We start from the raw sequence: 21,464 nt of genomic DNA, 5'->3' as shown, positions 1-21,464 counted from the left end.
GATAATTCTCTATAAATAACTCTGATGTAATTCCAAATAAAATCTCTTCATCTCCTCAACATAACACTAAAAAGTTTACTTTCCACAAAAGTTAAAAGAACATGTTGGTAAATGTTCTTTTTACCTACCTATGAGATCAGTTGGCCCCGTTCCCAAGTTTTCTCCTCTGATTGTGACCTTTGTCCATGATATACCTTCATTTGGAGAGATTCCTGTTACAAGTGGGGGTTGTCTTGATCGGGACATTGTATAAGAGTACTAGTGATGTTGTAATAGTGATCTGTTAAACAGAAATAAAATTAAGATCAATGCACTGTGAATAGAAGAAAACATTCAATAAAAATATGTATATCTGACATTCAGAAGGTAATAGAAAAAATGTTCTTTGTTGTCTAGTGATCAAATAGTCAACATTTCCTGCATACTGACCTTGTTTAAAGTATTTCACTGAATACTGGTTGAGAATTATAAATTTAATTCACAATAAGTACCCTATAATCAACAAGCATTCATTCCAATGTTACAAGGGATATAAACAACATATATCACAAGCAAAAACTGTCATAGATAATTTATTATTTGTCCTGTTTTTCTCACCCACTTCCAATTTGGCTTTGGAAAGCATCATTCAACTGAAACATCTTTCTCTAGAGTTTCCTGTGATCTCATAATTGCCAGATATTTGTCTTATGAATTCTCATTCTTCTTAATCTCTCTGCAGCATTTGACACTTTTGACAACAGTACTGGATCCTGTCTCCTCTCTAGGTTTTTTATGATACTTTCTAGATTCTAGGTTTTCTTCTTATTTACTTTTCTTGAGGGTTCCTTTTCAGGTTCCTTTCTGAACCTTCAATTAATCAATCAAACAAGCATTTATTAAACATTTAAGATATTCCAGGCTCTGTGCTAAGACTGAGGGTATAAAGAAAAGCAAAAATAGTCCTAGGTCTGAAGGAGTTTACATTTTAATGGAGAAGACATTGCGCAAATAATTAACTACAAATGCAATAAACATATATTAAGTGCCTACTATGTGCCTAGTACTAGTAATAAGTATGAAAGTCTGAAAGTTCCTGCCTTCAAGGAACTTAAAATTTAACGAGGGAAGATAACACATACACACATAGAAGCTGAAAAGGGAGAAGTACAGGCAGTATTTCATAGAGAAGAAAACCAAGGAAAGCAGATGATGGAAAATTGAGTTACTTAGAAAGTTCTGAGCCATCTATTGAGAAAAGGTTTGGAAGGAATTTACTGTTCTGCTCTCCAGTCCTCCAATCAGAGAAGAAAGGTAAAATATCAATGGAAGATAACCTCCCTCTCTTAGATAGCTGTTAGAGGAACCAGGAAAGGACACCCACAGTTAGTAGGCATTAACAGATACAAAGACTGATCAAAGGAGATTAAGAAGTAGTATGCAGACTGAAAAAGAACTAAGAACAGTGTCACAGAAATATTGAGAAGCATTTGCAAAGATGGATAAGTAGGAAGAAACAGTAGAGATCTCTGATAGAACTATCTCAACAAAGACCAAAAAACAACTGACAGAGCAGTAATAAAGAAATTCAAGACAAAACTACACTGGGTCATTTCTGAAAAACTGGAATTCTGATGAGTTTCATGATCAATCACAATTTTAGGGGACAGTGATAAAGTGTACTATCTACAAAGAATTCATAAGTTCAAAGTACAGAATGAGATACATATATTTTTGAAAATGGCCAAAGTAGAAATGTTTTTCTTGACTATGCATATTTGTTAGGGAGGTTTTGTTTTTCCTATTCTTTTCTTTCTTTTTTTTCCCCAATGGGGTTTGAGGAGAGAGGAAGGAATAAGCAATAGAATTGCCAGAACAAAAGAAAGAAAAGAGGGTCATTGAAGTATTTGAAAAAAATACACAGAAAAAAAAAAGAAGGAAAGTCAGCAGAAAACAAACATACAGGTCAACTTTGAAAGTTACATGTGAATTTTTCATATGCTTAAAAGGAAATATAAGTCATATAAGATCTTTGCAGTTTCATGCACAAACCTTTTTATGTTCTACTTTATATAGAGAAATGCTCATTTCACTTATTTATTTCAAAATTTTTTAAAAGATCAAAATACATTTTTAAAAGTATGAAATAATTTGGTGATATATAGATACAAATCCATCAATTTAAATATCAAATTTAAATCATGCTGCAAAAGTTTACAGGAAAGAGACTTGGGAATAAAAATTAAAAGATAGACTTGACTTTAATGTTTTAAATAAAATGTACAAGAATGGAACGAACAAAAAAGATCACTGAAAGGAAGCCATAAATAATAAAGGTGATACATTAGTTATATACAAAGATTCAGTATATTTTAAGTTGGAAAAGACTTAGGACAAATCAAATGATTTTTTTTAAATGGGACTTTTTATTAACTATATAGTTTTACATATGTTTTAGATGTTGTAAGATAAGTATTCTCTTGAAAAAATATTATTAATTTGTAGACAAGAAATTCAATAAAGCTAAAGTAGATAAATGTTAAAATCTTGGGAACATGGCCAAGATGCACTAGTGGGCAGTTTCTACAATAACTTTAATAGATAACAGAAATTTATGTTGCATAAAAGATGTAGTAACACTACAGGGAAGATAACTATTAACAGATGATTAGAAAATTAACATGCCATTTTGATAAATGCATTGAGACCAGTTCTTGACAATGGAGAATACAAAATTCAACTGAGAAAAATTATGCCCTATTTGTAGAGTAAGATCACACTGAGTCATGATTTAATTATCTTTCTGACACAATTAAGCAGTGTCCTTTGTTGTACATCATAAATAAGTAATCATGTCTTTAATAGAAGTATTTTCACCTAACTAAAATAACAGCCTGTCAAGTCCTATTCAAAGAATTATTCATGGGTTGTGGAACAGGGATAAGAAAAATAAGCTGGGCTTACAGGATGGTCAAATTGACAGATAAGACACACAGACATCCTCTTGCTGGGCAGTGACAAAGTTTATTGAGTTGGGATACATATATTATAGGGAAATTAGTAGGCTAAGGGATTAGATTAGGTAAAGCCTTTTGCAGGATCAATGGTTGGTAATGATTTATACATGTATACAATAGATTTAGATGACCTTAGTGGCTCTGAATAATGTTTTCTATAAGATAATAAATCACATGTCAGCATAAGCAGGGAAAGGATTTTGACTGTCTGACTTCAGGCAAGAATCAGTTATTAATCAGTCATGTCTTTCTTTTTGAATGGTGGATACAATTCAATGATCTATCAGACAACTATACCTGAATTCAAAACTCAAAATTAATATTAGTTTCAATCCCAAGAAGTTTCCAAGATTTACATATATGATAAAAAGTTTTGATTTTACAAGTCATGATAACCAATTTTTCTATATAATAATTTGCTAATTTTTTCCCTAAGTTTCAATACTCACTAACAATGCTTTAACTATCTGGCAATTCTTCCTAATTTATACAGAAAGAGTTAACTTTTTTGTTGGGAGTTAAATTTTTGCTAACATTGTTTTGATTAATGATGGCTGGTGTAACAAGAATTTGTTAGTGACTTGGAAGAGAATCAACATTTTTATAACATTGTTTGTGCATTGTCATAACCAATTTACCTTAAATTTTTGGTTTACAACACAAATCATATATCATTGCAGGTAAACATAATGAATTTCTAACAAATTGCTTCTACGCAGTTTACATTTTTAACACATTTTCAGTTTTTATAGAATAAGATATGTGTTTTTGGAGATACTCAACATATAACAATTCTTGTCAAAAGTCTAATACTTGTGACTGCTTATTTACAACTCTCAGCACTCAGATATATTCTGTGAATATAATCAAGAGTACTAGAAGAACTAGAACAAATTATGACAGCTTACGTACAGGAATATACTGAAGTTCTGAGCCTCATTGTCACTGGAATTTTAGTGGAATTACAGTACAACTCACAAAATATCAGAATGATTAGCTATTACAAAAAAAGAGGTTTTTTCTGACATAAAATACACTCAGAACCCAGGGACACTAGAATAAGAGGAAGACCCCCAGTGCTTTGAAATATACTCTATAAAAAGATTTATGGTAAACCATGCATAAGAATCCCACAGGATGAAAAAGTATAGTCTCTCCCCCCCCCACTCCCCTCAGGCAAACTAATATAGAGACATCATCAATCAATAACTGATCAATATATAGTACTGGGCACTATTCTAAGCACCGAGGGCACAAAAAGATGCCAAGGGCAGTTTTCTTGTAAACTCCTCAAGGAGTTTAGAGTCTAATGGTGGAAACATATAAACAAACATATGCAACACAAGCTATATACAGGATAAATAGGAAATAATTATCAGACAGAAAGTACTTTTTAAGAAGGTTTAGAAAAGGCTTCCTTTAAAAGCTGAAATTCTAGTTGAGACTAAAAGGAAGTTAGAGGGATCAGCAGTCATAAAGGAGGAGGTGGTTTTCTAGGAGGAAAGAGATAGCTGTTCATGGAATAGTCACTGGATCATCTCCTTTTCTTGTAAACTTGATTTTTTGAACCCAAGTGAGGCATATTTATCCCTAATGAATATCATCTTTTTAGATTCTGCCCAATAGTTTTACCATGTCAAGAACTTTTTGAATCCTAACTTTGTCCTTTTGTGTATTAGCTAGCTCTCCCAGCTTTGGGTCATTTGCATATTTGATAATCTTACCAACTATGGCCTTAACCAAGCTAATGATAAAACTATTAAAAAGCAAAAGATCAAACATGGATCTTTGGAGGGCTCCACTGAAGCCCTCCTAAAAGATGACAAACTATTAATAACTGTTCTTTGAGTCTCTGTCAAGAGGTTTTTATCAGGGTGTGGCCACAACCTTCTAATTATTCTGCCTGCCTCAAGTCTCTTCTCTCTGCAATCTAACTTTCCATACATCTGCAAAAGTTCTATTTCTAAAGCATAGGTCTAACTAACCATGTCTTTTCTACTTTAAAAGTTCCATGGCTTTCCTATTGCCTCAAAGATAAACTATAAACTCCCCTGATCAGCATTTAAACAATTTCATAATATGGTTCCAGCCTAGTTGTCCAGGCCTATATTATTCTTCTTGTACTTCACATCTCAGCTAAGTGAACATTTTTTTCTCATATACAACATTTCATTTCCCATCTCTATGCCTTTAACCAAGTTTTCCTGCCCTCCCCAACTTCCTCTCTTAGAATATACCTGCTCCTTATGACTGCCTCTTTGACTCTATGCTTCTTTCAAAACCCAGCTCAAATGCCATATCCTTTCTGATACTTATCCTGATCCCATCAGCCCCTACACTAAAATTATTTTTAATTTGCTTATGAGCATGCTTAATGATTACTCACTGATTAATTTTTTTCCTATCTCCCAGCACCTAGAATAATATCTAGCTTCTGGTAGACATTTAATAAATGTCTTTTGATCTGAACTGAAAGAATGAATCAGAATACCTAGGTTTGAATCTCAGCCATATCACTTGCTACCTGTGTAACCTTGGCTTGGTTACTAAGCACTCTGCCCTAGTTTTCTCATCTTTCAATGGACAATACTGAATTTAGATAACCTCTAACGTCTCCTCTAGCTCTAAATCTAGGATGCTATGAATTGAAATGACTTGTCTATGGTCCAAAATGCAGATGGGAGCTCATGCAAATCATGTCATCCTCCTGGCCAGAGTTTCTTCAAATATAAAATGAAGGGATTGAACTACATGGTCTTTTCCAGTTTTTATGATTCTATGAGATTCTTACATGTAGTCAAAGGGTGACTCATATTTTTTAATTCAATTTTAACTCAAAAAGTAATAAGTGTTGTAGGATTTGAGAAACTGGCACTCCTTAGCTCTTTCCCTGATAAGATGAATGAAAATAATAAAAATATGAGCCTCCCAACATGCTTGTATTCTTTTAATGGATTTCTATACTTATTACAAAATATTTTTAATACCTCACTAGAGGAGGGTCTAAAAGCTTTAAGGCATTGTATTTATATTTCAAGTTTCAGGTGGTCTGTTATTCATTTTTCATTAATGACAACTGGCTTCTGAGAGCAACTGAATGACTTATGCAGATGACTAAATTATTCATACAATTCTAGAAATCAAGCAATAATCCAAAGAATACTATTTTAAAATGAGTATGCATGGAAAATGTACAACTTTAGTTTAATGCTATTCACGAAAAAGGTTTCAAATAAAAGTATAACACCATATAATAGTACTGAGGGAAACCACAAAGGCCTATTTAGCTTCATGAAGTATATAATGAAATATAAGAAAGAATCTACCAAGATACACTTGGAGAAAAACTCTGATGATGCATTGTAATCATAAAAACACTGCAATATCATAACAACATAGTTTAAGCTGCTATGCATTTTTCCAATACAACAATGAAACTTTTCATTTCCTTTGGCTAGAACACAGGTACATAAGCTTCTGTAGGTTACAATTCTCATGAAATAAAATTTATATATTGTGTATACCAAGGGATTCAACCATTCAGCTCTTTTAAAAGACACAAGTGTCAAAGAAATAAAGATTGATTATAATGAAAAACTGAACATCGAAAATAATTTTTAAAGACTAAAAAACATTTGAGCTAATTGATTTAATGATTACTCAGCAATTAAATTATAATTTACCAGTCAGATGACAACTTTTTTCTGTCTAGCTGTAAAGTTAAAAGTGTTCTGAAACATACAGCTTTTCAAAGATGCCTGGAGCAACAGTAGGTTAAGTGATTTTCGCAAAGCCACAGCCAGTTTATATCAGAAAAACTTCAACCCAAGTCTTCCTGACTCCCAACCCACCTCTTCATCCATTAAGTCATGCTACCTTTAAAATATATATATACATATATATATAGAGAGAAATATACATATATAATATTACTCCAAGTATGCTTGCATCAGTGAATAATGTTTGAATACACAATACTGTAAATTTCAGAAAATGGATGTAGTCCGACTCTTACACATGAGGAAACTGAGGCCTACAGTGGCCAAACAATTTATCAAAGATCACATAGCAAGGTCCATTCAACAAACATTTTGTAAGAGGCTACCATCAGAAAATGTGTGGGTGTGTATGGGGGTCTGTGTTTTTATAGGAATTTTTTTTTAATTCAGGGATATTTTGTTTTCCCCAATTACATACAATAACAACTTTCAACAATCAGTTCCTTGAAATTTTAAGATCCAAAGTGTCTCCCTCTTTTTCTTTTCTCTCTTCTCTCATAAATGGTAAGCAATTTGTTCTGGATTATGAATGTATTATAATGCAAAACATACTTCCATATTGGTCACTGAAAATCCAAAATAAAACTGTAAATAATGTGAAAGATAGTATACTTAGATCTGCATGATTCCAATAGTTCTTTCTCTGCAGTTGGATAGCATTCTCTTTCATAAATTCTTCAAAATTGTTCTTGACCATTGTATGGCTGAGAGTAGCCAACTTTTCAGAGTTGGTCATTGTATAATATTGCTGTTACTACGCTTATTTAGCTATGTATCAATTCATGTAAATCTTTCCTGAAGATGTAGATTGTCCTTTCCTTTCATTTAGATTTTTCTGAAATCTTCCTGGTTATCATTTTTTATAGCACAATAATATTATTCCATGTACCACATGTACAAAGTTTAGCCATTCCCCAACTGATGGGCATCCCCTCAATTTCCAATTCTTTGCCACCATAAAAAGAGCAGCTGTGAATATTTTTGAACAAATAGGTCCTTTACCCTTTTTTATGAACTCTTTGGTATAAAGACTCAATAGTGTCAATTACATCAAGGGTTATGCACAGTTTTATAGCCCTTTAGGTGTAGTTCCAAATTGTCTTCCAGGATGGTTGGATCAATTCACTACTGCACCAATTATGTATTATTGTTTATAGGAATTTTTATGGAATGAAGAACCAGACACATTAAGTACTTTTTAAAAACCCTTCTGACTTAAAATTGATATTAAGTATCAGTATTAGTTCCAAGGTAAAAGAGTGGTAAGGGCCAGGCAACTGGGGTTAAATGACTTGCCCAGGGTCACAAAGACAGGAAATATTTGAGGCCAGATTTAAACCCCAAATCTCCTATTTACAGGCCTAGCTCTAGCTGCCCCACAAATATAATTTTTAAAAAATTCTTACCTTCTGTCTTAAAATCATTACTGTGCATTGGTTCTAAGGCAGAAGAGCAGTAAGGACTAGGCAATGGGGGTTAAGTTACTTGTCCAGGATCACAGAGTTAGGAGGTGTCTGAGGTCTGATTTGAACCTACGACCCCCCATCTATAGTTCATCCACCTAGCCATTTAGCTTCCCGAGCCTTTCATTTTCATTAGCAATCACATTAAAAATTATAGTTTACTTTTCTGGTTGTGAAGTATAATTGCAGTACTGTGTTAATGCACTGTTAGTGAGGCATCACTGCTTAGACAGGGTTTGTGAAAACCTAGCAGCATTTAAGGAAATACTGAGTGATCGAAATTCATAATGTGTATATTTGTTAAAATTTAATTGAGTTTATTCATGATTACCACAATTAGTGGAAACAAATTTTCATATTAGGCCACTAAATTATTTTACCTTTAATCCAGATGACCACCACCTCCTATTATATATGATAGAATTAGCCTTTCTTAATTGGTTTTGAGTATCCTCTTTAACTTTACAGTAAAATGACAATAAAAGAAATGAACATTAAAAATGGTCATTTCCTCTCTAGTATTAAACATGAGTTATGTCTTTGATATTCTTAAGCATAGTCATTATTAAAATTAGTATAGCAGGTACATGCAATATCTAATTAAATAAAAACAATTATTAAGCACTTATTCTATAAAGGCACTAATATTATAAAATTATATGTTCAATTATGCAGTATTATTATTTTATTATAAATATTTTAATGCTGAATATATGACAACATTTCCAATAGAACATACAAGGATAGTCCTTAAAAGTATATATGTAGGGGAGGAGCTGGGTGGTTCAGTGTTTGAAAGGCCTAGAGATGGGAGGTCCTGAGTTCAAATATTGCTCCATACACTTCCTAACTCTGTGATTCTGTACAAATTCACTTATTCCACATACCTAGCTAGCCCTTACCACTCTTCTGCCTTGAAACCAATACACAGTATTGTGTAAGGAATTAAAAAAAAAAAAAAGAACCAATATTAAGTCTCTTGCCTCCACAAGGTATCTTAAATCCTTCTCCTTTTCTGTACTCAAAGGGCCACCATGCTAGTTCAGGTCTCTATTGTCTACCAACTAGAATATTTCAATATGTTATTAGGTCTTCCTCCTTTTGACAAAAAAATACTCATTTGTATTAAAATCACTAGAAAGCATAGGAAGAAACGGAGCTTTTCTAAAAATGGTAAGTTTTATCTATCTAAAATCAAGAGCAAGCATTATTTGTAATGGAAATAAAGTTGAAATGCTAGCAGTAAGTTAAAAAAATTAAAGAAATATGAACAAAGAAGAAACAAAACTATCACTTTTCAAAAATAATATGGTGGTTAAAGAACTCTGAAAACCAACTAAAAACTAACCTTAACAAAAACTTTCAAAAAGATAAAGGATGTAAAATAAAACCACACAAATCACCAGCAACAATTTTTATGTTATTTTTTATATATTAGCAACAAAACTCAGGAGGAAAAGATAGAGAAATTCAATTTAAAATAACTGCAAATGGAATAAAATACTTGTGAGTCTACAAACACAGGTACTATATGAATACAATTGCAAAACATTCTTCACACAAATAAAGACACATCAAATAACTGGATAAATATTAAGTTTCAAGTCAATAGGTCAAGTCAATATAATAAAAATGATAATACTGCTTAATTAATTTATTTACTCAGTGCCATGCCAATCAAACCACTAGAACAGGGGTCCCCAAACTGTGGCCCCCTGAGGCCATGCATCTGACCCCCACCACAATTCCAGAAGGGGCACCTCTTTCATTGATGGTCAGTGAGAAGAACACTGTAGGTGGCGGCGCCTCAAAGTGCAGAGTTGCTCAAACAGTACTACTTTTGGTGACTTAATCCTTTGGGGGTAGAGGGTAAAAGGAGGATTGTGTGGCTGCATAATGGAAAACATCAGCATGGTGAGCAGTGATCTGGGGGAGGGAATTCCACACTGTGTATACTGCTGCCATGGCTAGGGTTGGTTAGGGTTAGGTTTTTATAGTCCAGCCCTCCAATGGTCTGAGGGATGTGGCCCCCTGTGTAAAAAGTTTGGGGACCCCTGCACTACAGAATTATTTTATAGCACTAGAAAAAAAAAGAACAAAATTCATCTAGAAAAACAAAAGGCTAAGAATATTAAGGGAATCAATGAAAAAAATGTGAAAGTAGGGGGCCTAGCAGTACTAGATATTTCTATAGTATAAAGTGATAATTATCAAAACAATTTGGTACTAGATAATAGAGTAGTTGATCAATGAATTAGATTAGATATGCAATATACAGAAGCAAATGAGCACAGTAACTTAGTATTTGATAAACCCAAAGATTCTAGATGCTAGGGAGAATAATCACTATTTGACAAAAACTGCAGCCTGGCAGAAAATAGGCACACACCAACACCTCACATCACATACCAAGATTTAGACATAAAAGATGATAACAAAAGCATATCAGATGGGTATGGGAGGAATTACCAGTCAGATCTATGGATAAAGAGTACATAACCAAAAAGATACGGAGTTTAAAGGGAAGAAAAACATAATTTTGGCTACATAAAATTACAAAGATTTTACCTAAACAAAACCAATACAGTTAAAATCAGAAACAGGAATATGTGGGGGAGAGGGGAATACAGCAAGTTTTTTAGATAAAAGTTCAGAGAACTGAGCCATGATTACAAAAATAAGAGTCATTCTTTAAGTGATAAATGGTCAAGGGATATGAACATGCAGTTTTCAGAGGAAGAAATCAAAGCAATCAATAGCCTATGGGGAAAAAAAATTCTCTAAAGCACTAATGAGAGAAATGCAAATTAAAATCCTGATGCATACTCTTAGATTGGCTAAGATTACAGAAAAAGAAAATGACAAATGGTGGAGGGGATATGGGAAAATAGGTAAACTAATGCACTGTTGGAGAAGCTATGAATTAGTCCAACCATACTGGAGAATATTTGGCATCAGGTCCAGAGGGCTATAAAATTGTGCATACCTTTTGATTCATTACTAGGGCTATACCCCAAGGAAATCAAAGAAAAAGAAAGATTACTATGTACTAACATGATTATAATAGCTCTTTTTATGATGGCAAAGAAATGGTATATTAACATAATGAAATATTATCATATTATAAGGATTGATGCCAGATGTCACTAGCTAGCATATACTTTATTTATTGTCTCTGGTCATATGACAATACTCACTTCTTGTAATATTGCCACATGACAATATTTTATCTGGCCTTTCTGAATTCTATGACCTTCCTCCTGCCAACCTATAATCTTAGCAAAATAATGTATTGGTTCTAATCTTGACTGTCCTGAATTACTGTCCAAAAAAAAAAAAGGTGGCTACCATGTAAAAGGTGGATAAAACTCTTAATTTCCATAATTTCTTCAATTTTTGACGAGTCATTTGATAGTCCCCAAAATGTTAACCATAATGGCAGGTTATTTGTTCATGTCACAGAGATAAATCCTTAATTAGCCAAAAGGTTTGGCCTAAACCAACTTCTTTTATAGGAGTTACCTGGATGGCAACAAGTTAAAGTTCAAATATGGACTCTATTTGCAATGACAAAGATGAAAGGAATGAACTTATGTTAACATTACCATATAGTTACCTTTAAATCTCAAAAATTCTAATTTCTTAACATTATGCACACTTGTTTCTGAAAGCTACTATATGGGATTATTCTTAGGAACCTTCACATAAAATTCACACACAATTTTTTATTTCCTTAAAGACGAATGCAAAATTTAAAATCCTGTTCGTAATAGACAAATGGTTATAAATAATGTTGTGGTTATAATGAGTTACCAGGGCCTGAAATGCAAAGATAAATTTGTTTTCTTGTGTTCATTAGAAATTCTTTGGGGGCAGGTAGATGACACAATGGACTGAGAGCCAGGCCTAGAGATGGCCTGGGTTCAAATCTCTCCACAAACACTTTCAAGCTCTGTGACTCTGGCCAAATCACTTACCCTCAATTACCCAGTCCTTGTCCTTCTGTCTGAGAGTTGTTACTAAAGCAAAAAGTAAAGTTGTTGTTTTTTTTAATTCTTTAGATAATACTCAAAAGATAAGTTAATCAAGATGCTATGGCTGTATTGCAAAACATTATGATAGGCTTCAGTAATAAAACAGAATACCATCAGAAGCACTTGGCTCCACAAAATGATTAGCAAAACAATTCTCTATAAAGCAAAACATAATTCCTTGCCCTGATCAGCCTAAATTGAGCTAATAAAAGGTCTTCTTAATGAATGACACTTAATTTAGCAAATATTTATAAATTTTTAAAAATTATTCAATTTAGAAAAATTATAAGAGCTATCACACTCAAGTAATAGCTCTAACATTCTATGACTGATCCCCACAAAAAAGTTTGAGGTTAATAACATATACCCATTAAATTACCAGTTTAAGATGGTATAAAAGCAGAACTCTTAGAATAAAGAGACCTAACTTAAAATCCAACTTTGAAACTCATAAGGAAATCTCTAAGCTTCTCTGAATCAGTTATTTTCCCCCCAGAAATGAGAACATTCACTCTCTTCCTTGTATAGTATATCCCAAAAGTCTTATTGCATTTTAAGATAATTAAATAAGCATAAAACTTTAATAAACATTAAAAGGAAAAAAAACTCAAACTGCACTAGAATTTTTGGGATGGCCTGCCAAGACTATCTGTGTGAATCTTTTATTTCTCCTTTTCACATTCTACCTTAATACTGTATATAAAGTACTTTGTAAACCTTAAAGCATTATTTATTGGTTATTATTCTATGCTCTAATAAATTTATTGATTCAGTTGCCATGCCAAAGAATTACTCATGTGGTGGACTAACTTGCTGATATAGAACCTCTCTTAACTTAGCAAGATAGGTCCATGAGCAGCAGACACAATCTGTTGCAAAGACAGTGCTCTGGATCTTCTGAATTTGACATAACTTCTCTGAGTGTGTTTTCCTTGCATTGTCTATAAAAACTGATGGCCAGATAGTAGTGGCAAATTAGCAGCAGCTTCAGAGCCCACAGAACAAGATGACTACATTGAGGAATAATGAAAAGATCAGGACAAGATGGTGAAAAAGCAAGAAATGCTCAAAGTCCACCAATTACCTTCCAAGCAATCACCAAAGAACAAAAACGTCTCAAAATGAATACTTGAGCAGAAGAACCAAGAGAAGAAGGGGTGAAGCAGTGTTCTTCCATCCGGTGTATCAGGAGAAAACAACCTAATACAGAATAAGCAGTAGTGGGAGGAAAAAGGTCTTACAAAGTCGAAGCTAGAATAGATGCTGGATACCACCCAGCACAGGAAGCAGTGGGAGGAACTCAGCTCAACAAGGTCAAGCCTTGCTGGGATTGTGCAGAACCCAGTTTGAACCAACTGAACTAAACAGCTGAAAACTTCTACACAGCAGGCCAACCAGACCAGTTCTGCAGAGTATTCAATCTGAGACCTAGATAGCTGAGGTTATCTGAGACATAGCATAACATAAGTGTGGGACAGTCCTCTCTCTACCTCAGGAATGGAGCTAATCTTCAAAATATAGACAAAATTAAAGGAAAAAATAATCCCCAAATGAGAAAAACACAGAGAAAAAAGTATGATGCAAGAAAAATAACTCAACAAGAGAGATGACCAAAATAGAAGCTCAGAAGAGAACAGCAATACAAAAATGAAAATGTGTGAAGTCTCAAAGGAAAACGTAAAAGGATGTTAAACCCAAAATGAACTCCTAGTAGAGCTTCAAAATAGGATAGAAAAACAAATAATAAGAAACTTAGAAGAACAAGTAGAAAATAAAATGAGAGAAAATATAAATTTCTTGAGAACAAAAATTTACTGAAGAGAATAGTTCCCAAAAACAGAAAACTAATCCTCAAAGAGGTACTAAGAGAGGAAGGACAAAGCCTCAAAGAAGAAAATGGCTCCCTAAAAGTAAAAATTGGTCAAACAAATTCTAAATGACTTCATGAGAGAGCAGGAAAAAAATAACAAATTCAAAAGAATGTAAAGAGAAGAAAATTTGAAATCTCACACTGGAAAAACAACCAACCTGGAAAACAGACCCAGAAGAAGCAATCTAAGAATCAATGGATTTCCTGAAAGTCATGATCAAAAATAGATCCTGGACCCCATATTGAAAAAAAATTATCAGGGAAAACTTCCCTGATGTTATTGAAAAAAAAAAAGAAAAACAGAAATTGAAAGAATCCACTAGTTAGTTACCTCCTAAAAAATTCTACGGCTATTATACCCAAATTCCTGAACTCCCAAGTCGAGAGAAAATATAAGCAGTCAGGAAAAAAAAAACACACACACACACCCAATAATGCTAATATTGTGGAAACATAATTAGAATAGAACAGGACCTAGTAATCTCTATGTTAAGGATCAGACAGAATGGACTATGATATTCTAGAAGGCAAAGGATCTAGACTTATAACCAAAAATTACCTACATAGAGAACCTGAGTTTAATATTCTAGGGAAAGGAATGGACATTTAATTATTTCAGGAATTCCTGATGAAATAAAGAGAACTAAAAAGGAAATTCAATAAACAAATTCCAACATTCAAAAGAAGCATAAAAAAAGTAAACAGAAAAACACTCAAGGAAATCAGTAGGGTTAAACTAACCACATGGGAAAGTGGTAATATAATTAAAATAATCAAGGGAAACAATGGGGTTGAGCTGATTATATTCCTTACCATGGAAAGTGATAACCAGAATCCTTTAAGATAATTATCATACAAGCGATGTTTAAGATAATTAAGATATTTTCAGGAAATCAAGGAAAACAATGGGGGTTAAATTAATTACAATACTAGTAAGAAGGTGATAAATAAGTTGCTTGAGATGTCTGATACTTGAAGTACCTAAAATGTCTAAAACATTTCAGATACTTAAGGTACTGAAGATACTTAAGCACTTTACCACTACTAGGGCAACAAATATGAGCATATAAAGACAGAGTAGGAAGTAAATTGAATCATGATGGGATGACATTTTTTTTAAATCAAAGTATAAGAAATCTTAGAGTAATACACTGGAAAAAGAGAAAAAAGAGAAAGTTGGGGGTAAATTATCTCACATGAGGAATCATGTAAGAATCAATACAGTGTGAAGGGAAGATGGAGGTAGTAGGCAATGCTTGAACCTTATTCTCATCAGAATTGGCACAAAGTGGAAATAACATTCACACTCAGGTCTAGATATCTATATAATAGGAAAGGAAGAAGGAGAACAAAAAAGTGGGGGAAGATAAAAGAAAGGGGGAACTTGGAGAGGTGAGTAAACAGAAACAAAAACATGTATAAACAAGGAAATAAAAGAAGAGAAAAAAAGGATAAACAGGAAAAATAAGATGGAGGGAAACACACAGTTAGTAACCATAACACTGAATGTAAATGGGGTGAACTCATCCATAAAATGGAAGATTATAGAAGAGTGGATTAAAAGCCAGAATCTCACAATACACTGTTTATAAGAAACTCATTTAGAGCAGGCAGACACACATAGAGTAAACATACTGGGCTAGAGCAAAATCTACCATGCTTTAGCTAAAGTTAAAAAAGCAACAAAGGTAGCAATTATGATCTCAGACAAAGCAAAAGTGAAAATTGACCTAATTAAAAGACAAGTAAGGACATTACATAATGGTAAAAGGAACTACAGATGACGAAATAATAGTATTATTAAACACATATGCACCAATTAAACATCAAATAAGGAATTTAGAAAAACAATGGAGAGATTAATAAAAATGAAATAAAACTATTAAACTAATAAATAGTAAAAGTTGGTTTTATGAGAAAATCAATAGATAAGCCATTGATCAATTTGATCAAAAAAAAGAAAACCAAATTAACAGTATTAAAAAATGAAAAGGGGAGGAGGCGGACTCAAGATGGCAGCTTAGAAGCAGTAAACCTTAAGACCTCTGAAAAACCTTCCTTACCGATCACAAACTGAATGCAACTAGGGGACTGAAATTCAAACTTAACAACAGGACAGAGGCAGGGAAACCTTCTTCTGGACTCAAATCAAAAGGTACTCCCCACAAAAGCTGGAATCCGAGAACACTCAGGTCTAAGGGGAAGGCAGAAGGAAGGTCCCAAGACCCCTCCCCCCAAACCAGAGCTCTGAGCTCCCAGGGGCAGCGGGAACCTCTGGGCAGGCAAAAGTGCTGATTTGGAGGGTCTACCTTGTGAGCAGCGGGGCACCGGGCTTGGAGCTTCCATTGCAGGCAGAGGGGAGGAAGCCAGAGAGAGAACGGAGAGCCTGAAGCATCATGGCTGGGTCCTTCTATCTGGCTCCAGTGTGACCAGAGGTTTTTGCCTCAGGGCACATCCAGACCAACCCAGTTGAACATGATCCCATCAGGAGTCCTCAGAGCTCAGGGAGGCCAGAATTCCTCCCCCCCCCCCCCCTAGAGTGCAGGGCCTCCTGAAAGGACAGGAACCTTGGGCCAGGCAAAGGCACTGGGGTACCTTGCAGACATGCTGTCCCAGGCTCAGAGAGTGGAAGTAAGGCAGCAGAGAAGCATCTAGAGAGAACTGAGAGCAGAAACACCCAAAACTCCAGCAGGCAGGGGAGGGAAGACCCTGGGGTTCCCCGGGAAAGACAGTGCAGGTGCAGAGAAAGGACAATTTGCCTGGGGCTAAAGCCTGGATTGATCATTATACCCATACACTGAGAGTCAGCCCTCCTCACTCAGATTTCTGACTGGAAAGGGGAGGAAAAACCATAGAGATGGCAAACAGTGCTCAGGGTCAGCCTCCCAACACCAAGAAAAGCAAGAAGAAGGGGGTGACTTTGGACACAGAAAATACAGAGGAATTAGAAGAAACACAAACAAATGCTCCAAAATCTTTCAAAAGAAATGGAAATTCTCCACAAGCTCTTGAAGAATTTAAATTGGAAATGATCAAAAAGATGGAAGCCTTCTAGCAGGAAAAATGGGAAACAATGCAAAAGGAACTCAGCAAACTGAGGGACCAAAATATGTAAATGCAGAAACAGCTTGAATCCTCAAAAAACAGGTCAGACCAAAATGAAAAGGAAAACCAGTCTTTAAAGGTCAGAATCAGGCAACTGGAAGACAATGATCTTGCAAAAGAGCAAGAATTAATAAAGCAAAGTCAAAAGACTAAAGAATTAGAAGATAACATAAAATATCTCACTGACAAGGTGATAGACCTGGAAAACAGAGGAAGGAGAGACAATCTGAGAATCATTGGTCTACCAGAAAAGCCAGAAATAAATAGTAGACTTGATATCATAATACATGATATCATCAAAGAAAATTGCCCAGAGATTCTAGAACAAGGGGACAAAATATGCATTGAAAGAATTCATAAAACACCCTCTACACTAAATCCCCAAAAGACAACTCCCAGGAATGAAATTGCCAAATTTCAAGGCATCCAAGGAAAAGAAAAAATCTTACAAGAAGCCAGAAAAAGACAATTTAGATATAAAGGAACACCAATCAGGGTCACACAGGACCTAGCAATCTCTACTCTGAATGACTGTAAGGCATGGAACATGATATTCAGAAGAGCAAGAGAGCTGGATCTTCAACCAAGAATCAGCTATCCATCAAAACTGACTATATAATTCCAGGGGAAAGTATGGCCATTCAACAAAATACAAGATTTCCAAGTGTTTGTAAAGACCAGAGCTCTGTGGAAAGTCTGACATCCAAACACAAAGACCAAGAGAAACTTGAAAAGGTAAATATGAAGGAAAGGGAAAAGGAGAAAAATGTTATCTTTTTCTTTTATTCAAACTCTCTTTTATAAGGACTACATTTATATCAAATTATAAATAATAATATGTGGGGAAAATGTAATGTGTAACTCAAAAATTCTATGCATCATTAGAGTAGTAAGAAGATTCACACATAGGGAAAGTTTGGGGCATCAAGGCAATATGTAGAAGGTGGGGGAAGAAAGAAAAAGGGAGGAGGAGAATTGTTGATATTACTAAGATATACTCCAAGAAATAGAAAAAAAAACTAAATAGAATAATCTTTCTCACACAAAGATACACATGGGAAGGGGAGGAGAAGACTTCTCCTATAAGAAGGAGAGGAAGAGAGTTTTTACTTAAACCTTACTCTCAGTGAAATCAACTCTGAGAGGGAAGAGCATCTAGATCCATTGGGATCTTGAATTCTATCTTATCCAACAGAGTAAAGGAGAAGGGAAAACCAATGGGGTTAGGGGAGTAGGGAACACAAAAAGGGAGGGAAGGAGAGGGGGAAGGGGAAAGGAACAAAAAGGGAGGGGCTAGAAAGGGAAACAAATCAAGGGAGGGGACTAGGGGGACTGATTTAAAGTAAACCACTGTCTTAAAAGGTTATAGCTAAAGAAGAAAGGTCAGAATTAGGGGAGGATATCAAAATGCCAGGGAGTCCACAAGTGACAATCAAAACTTTGAAAGTGAATGGGATGAACTCACCCATAAAATGTAGATGAATAGCAGAATGGATTAGAATCCAAAACCCTACCATATGTTGTCTTCAAAAAACACACAAGAGGCGGGTAGATACTCACAAGGTCAGAATTAAAGGATGGAGTATAACCTTCTGGGTCTCAACTGATAGAAAGAAGGCAGGAGTTGCAATCATGATATCTGACAAAGCCAAAGCAAAAACAGACCTGATTAAAAGGGATAGGGAAGGTAAATATATTTTGTTAAAACGGACTATAGAAAATGAGGAAATATCACTAATCAACATGTATGCACCAAATGGTATAGCACTGTAAACCTTAACATTTCTTAGACTTATGAATGTTGGAAATTTCCCCATTGGAAAATTTCATACTGGAAAAAATTTCCTACTGATAGTAAGAAACTCTATTGGAATGTGAAACCCTAGGCATGGGAGGGTCCTTCTCCTCCCTATCTAAGACTACTTTAGGACAGAAACCTTTTGCTAAACAATGGAAAGGGCTTTGACCTATGCTTAAACATAGAACAGGAAGTTCTTTGAGTCATGATTGATTTTAGAATTAATACAATAGAGATACTTGGAATGACAGAAATAGGTCTTGGAAAATACAATCTCCACCCTACTCAAAGTAAAAGGATTTAGGAAGGGCTGCAGCAAAGGATCAAGATTTAATTATTTGAGAATGACCTTCAACAGACATGTGCAAAGCCACAGACCTCTGGGAGGTCCTGGGTTGAACTAGAACCACCATTGGCACAGGGGAGACATTGACAGTGATTGGTAGATGTGAGAACTGAGGGGAGGGAACTTAGATGGTTTCCTTAAAGATAGCGAGGTCTGAGGTGAAGGAGGAGGAGGTTTTGCTCTGAGCGAGGTGGCTCTGAAGGAGGACTGAGGAGGTTGCTCTGTGGGAGGACCAGGAGAGAAGGCTGGCTCTGAAGGAGAATTCTCTGGAAACATTTCTTGAAAGGAGGCTCTCTTGAAGGTGGAGCCTGAGGTTGGCATGAGAAGCCTTACCTAGAGAGATCTTGGTGAGTGATAAAACCAACTGACTGATTTATTCATTCTTATTCCTTTCTTACTTTCTCTCTTTTTCTATTGATTAATCAGTGTATTATAAATTAAATTTCTCTATAAAACCCAGTTGGCTTGGGCATATTCATAAATTGGGAATATATTCCCTGGCAACCATCTTATATTTATATAAACCCAAGACACAGTAGAAAACATATTTCAGTGGTCATAATTGTTATATATTTCCCTTGCTCCCAAAACATTTTAATTATCACAGCACCCAAATTTCTAATAGAGAAACTAGGAGAATTGAAGGAGGAAATAGACAGTAAAACCATATTAGTGGGAGTAAAAACACAGAGGAAGGACAACAGCTTGACTACAAGGGTGGAGGGGATATGAATGAGGAGAGACTCTGAATGAACACCCTACTATGGAAACCAATAGAATGGAAATGGGCTCGGGTTGAGGAAGCATGTGATACCCAGAGGAATCGCGCATCACCAATGGGAACGGTGGGAGGAGAAGGGGAGGAAAAAAAAGTGATCTTTGTTTCTAATGAATAATGTTGGAAAATAATTAAATTAAAAAAAAAACGCTTAAAAAATGAAAAGGGCAAGATTACAATGAATTAAGAGGAAATTAAAGCAATTATTAGAAGTAATTACCTAATTATCTGCCAATAAATCTGATAATCTAAGTGAAATATATAGATACTTAAATAAATATAAATTGTCCACCAGATTTACAGAAGAAGAAACAGAATTCTAAACCAATCCTAACACAGGAAAAAACAAACAAACAAACAAACAAAAAAAACTGAATAAGGCATCAATGAATTCCCTAAGAAAAAACTCCAGGGCTATATGGAATCACATGTGAATTCTATCAAACATTTAAAGAACAATTAATTCTAATACTATATAAATCATTCAGAAAAACAGCTGAGGAAGGAATTCTACCAAATCTATTAATGACACCAATATGGTATTAATACCGAAACCAGGAAGAAGAAAAACAAAGAAAGAAAACAACCAACAAATACCCCCAATAAATACTGATGCAAAAATGTTAAATCAAACACTAACAAGAAGATTATAGCAATATAACACAAGGATCACATACTACATATGATGAGGTAGGTTTTATACCAGGAATGCAGGAATGATTCAATATTAGAAACTATCAAGATAATATCATTAACAAAAACAATAGAAACCCTATGATAATTTCAACAGTTGCAGAAAAATCTTCTGACAAAATTCAACATCCATTCCTTTTAAAAACACTTAGAAGACATTGTAATAAATGGAAGATTCCTCAAAATGATAAATAGTACCTATCTAAAATCTTCAGCAAACATTATCTGTATTGGAGATAAGTTCTAGAAGATCAGGGTGAAACAAGGATGACCACTATCACCAATACTATTCAAAATTGTACTAGATATGCTAGGTACAACAATTAGAGAAGAACAAGAAATTGAAGAAATTAGAATAGACAACCAGAAAATAAAGTTATTATTCTTTGCAGATTGATCTCAGACAAAGCAAAAGTGAAAACCGACCGAATTAAAAGACAGGGACATTACATAATGATAAAAGGAACCATAGATGATGAAATAATATTAAACATATAGTATGATTATGATGGCATACTTCAAAAAGCCTAGAGAATCAGCTGACAGAAAGAGAAAGAAAAAACACATTGAATATAACTGTTGACAATATAAAATACCTCGGA

General features: G+C 34.5%; 1 protein-coding gene across 7 annotated transcripts in view; it reads right to left on the bottom strand.

The window, feature by feature from the left end:
* Window positions 1-21,464, bottom strand: part of EXOC2 (exocyst complex component 2) — a 258,548-nt gene that overhangs the window by 215,851 nt on the left and 21,233 nt on the right. For 5 of the 7 annotated variants that reach the window (XM_007488046.3, XM_016431808.2, XM_007488048.3 and 2 more), the window contains exon 2: window positions 129-280. In XM_007488046.3, the coding sequence (XP_007488108.1) occupies window positions 129-246 (118 nt within the window). In that variant the 5' untranslated portion in view covers window positions 247-280. Of the gene's footprint in view, window positions 1-128; window positions 281-13,356; window positions 13,784-18,807; window positions 18,901-21,464 lie in introns of those variants that run through there. The other 2 variants (XM_007488047.3, XM_056823359.1) reach the window with 2 other exon arrangements.

The sequence above is a fragment of the Monodelphis domestica genome, chromosome 3 (genome assembly GCF_027887165.1).
Source record: "Monodelphis domestica isolate mMonDom1 chromosome 3, mMonDom1.pri, whole genome shotgun sequence".
Classification (NCBI taxonomy): Eukaryota; Metazoa; Chordata; class Mammalia; order Didelphimorphia; family Didelphidae; genus Monodelphis; species Monodelphis domestica.
The sequence above is the reverse complement of the archived record's forward strand: the minus strand, read 5'-3'. Positions and strand labels throughout refer to the sequence as shown.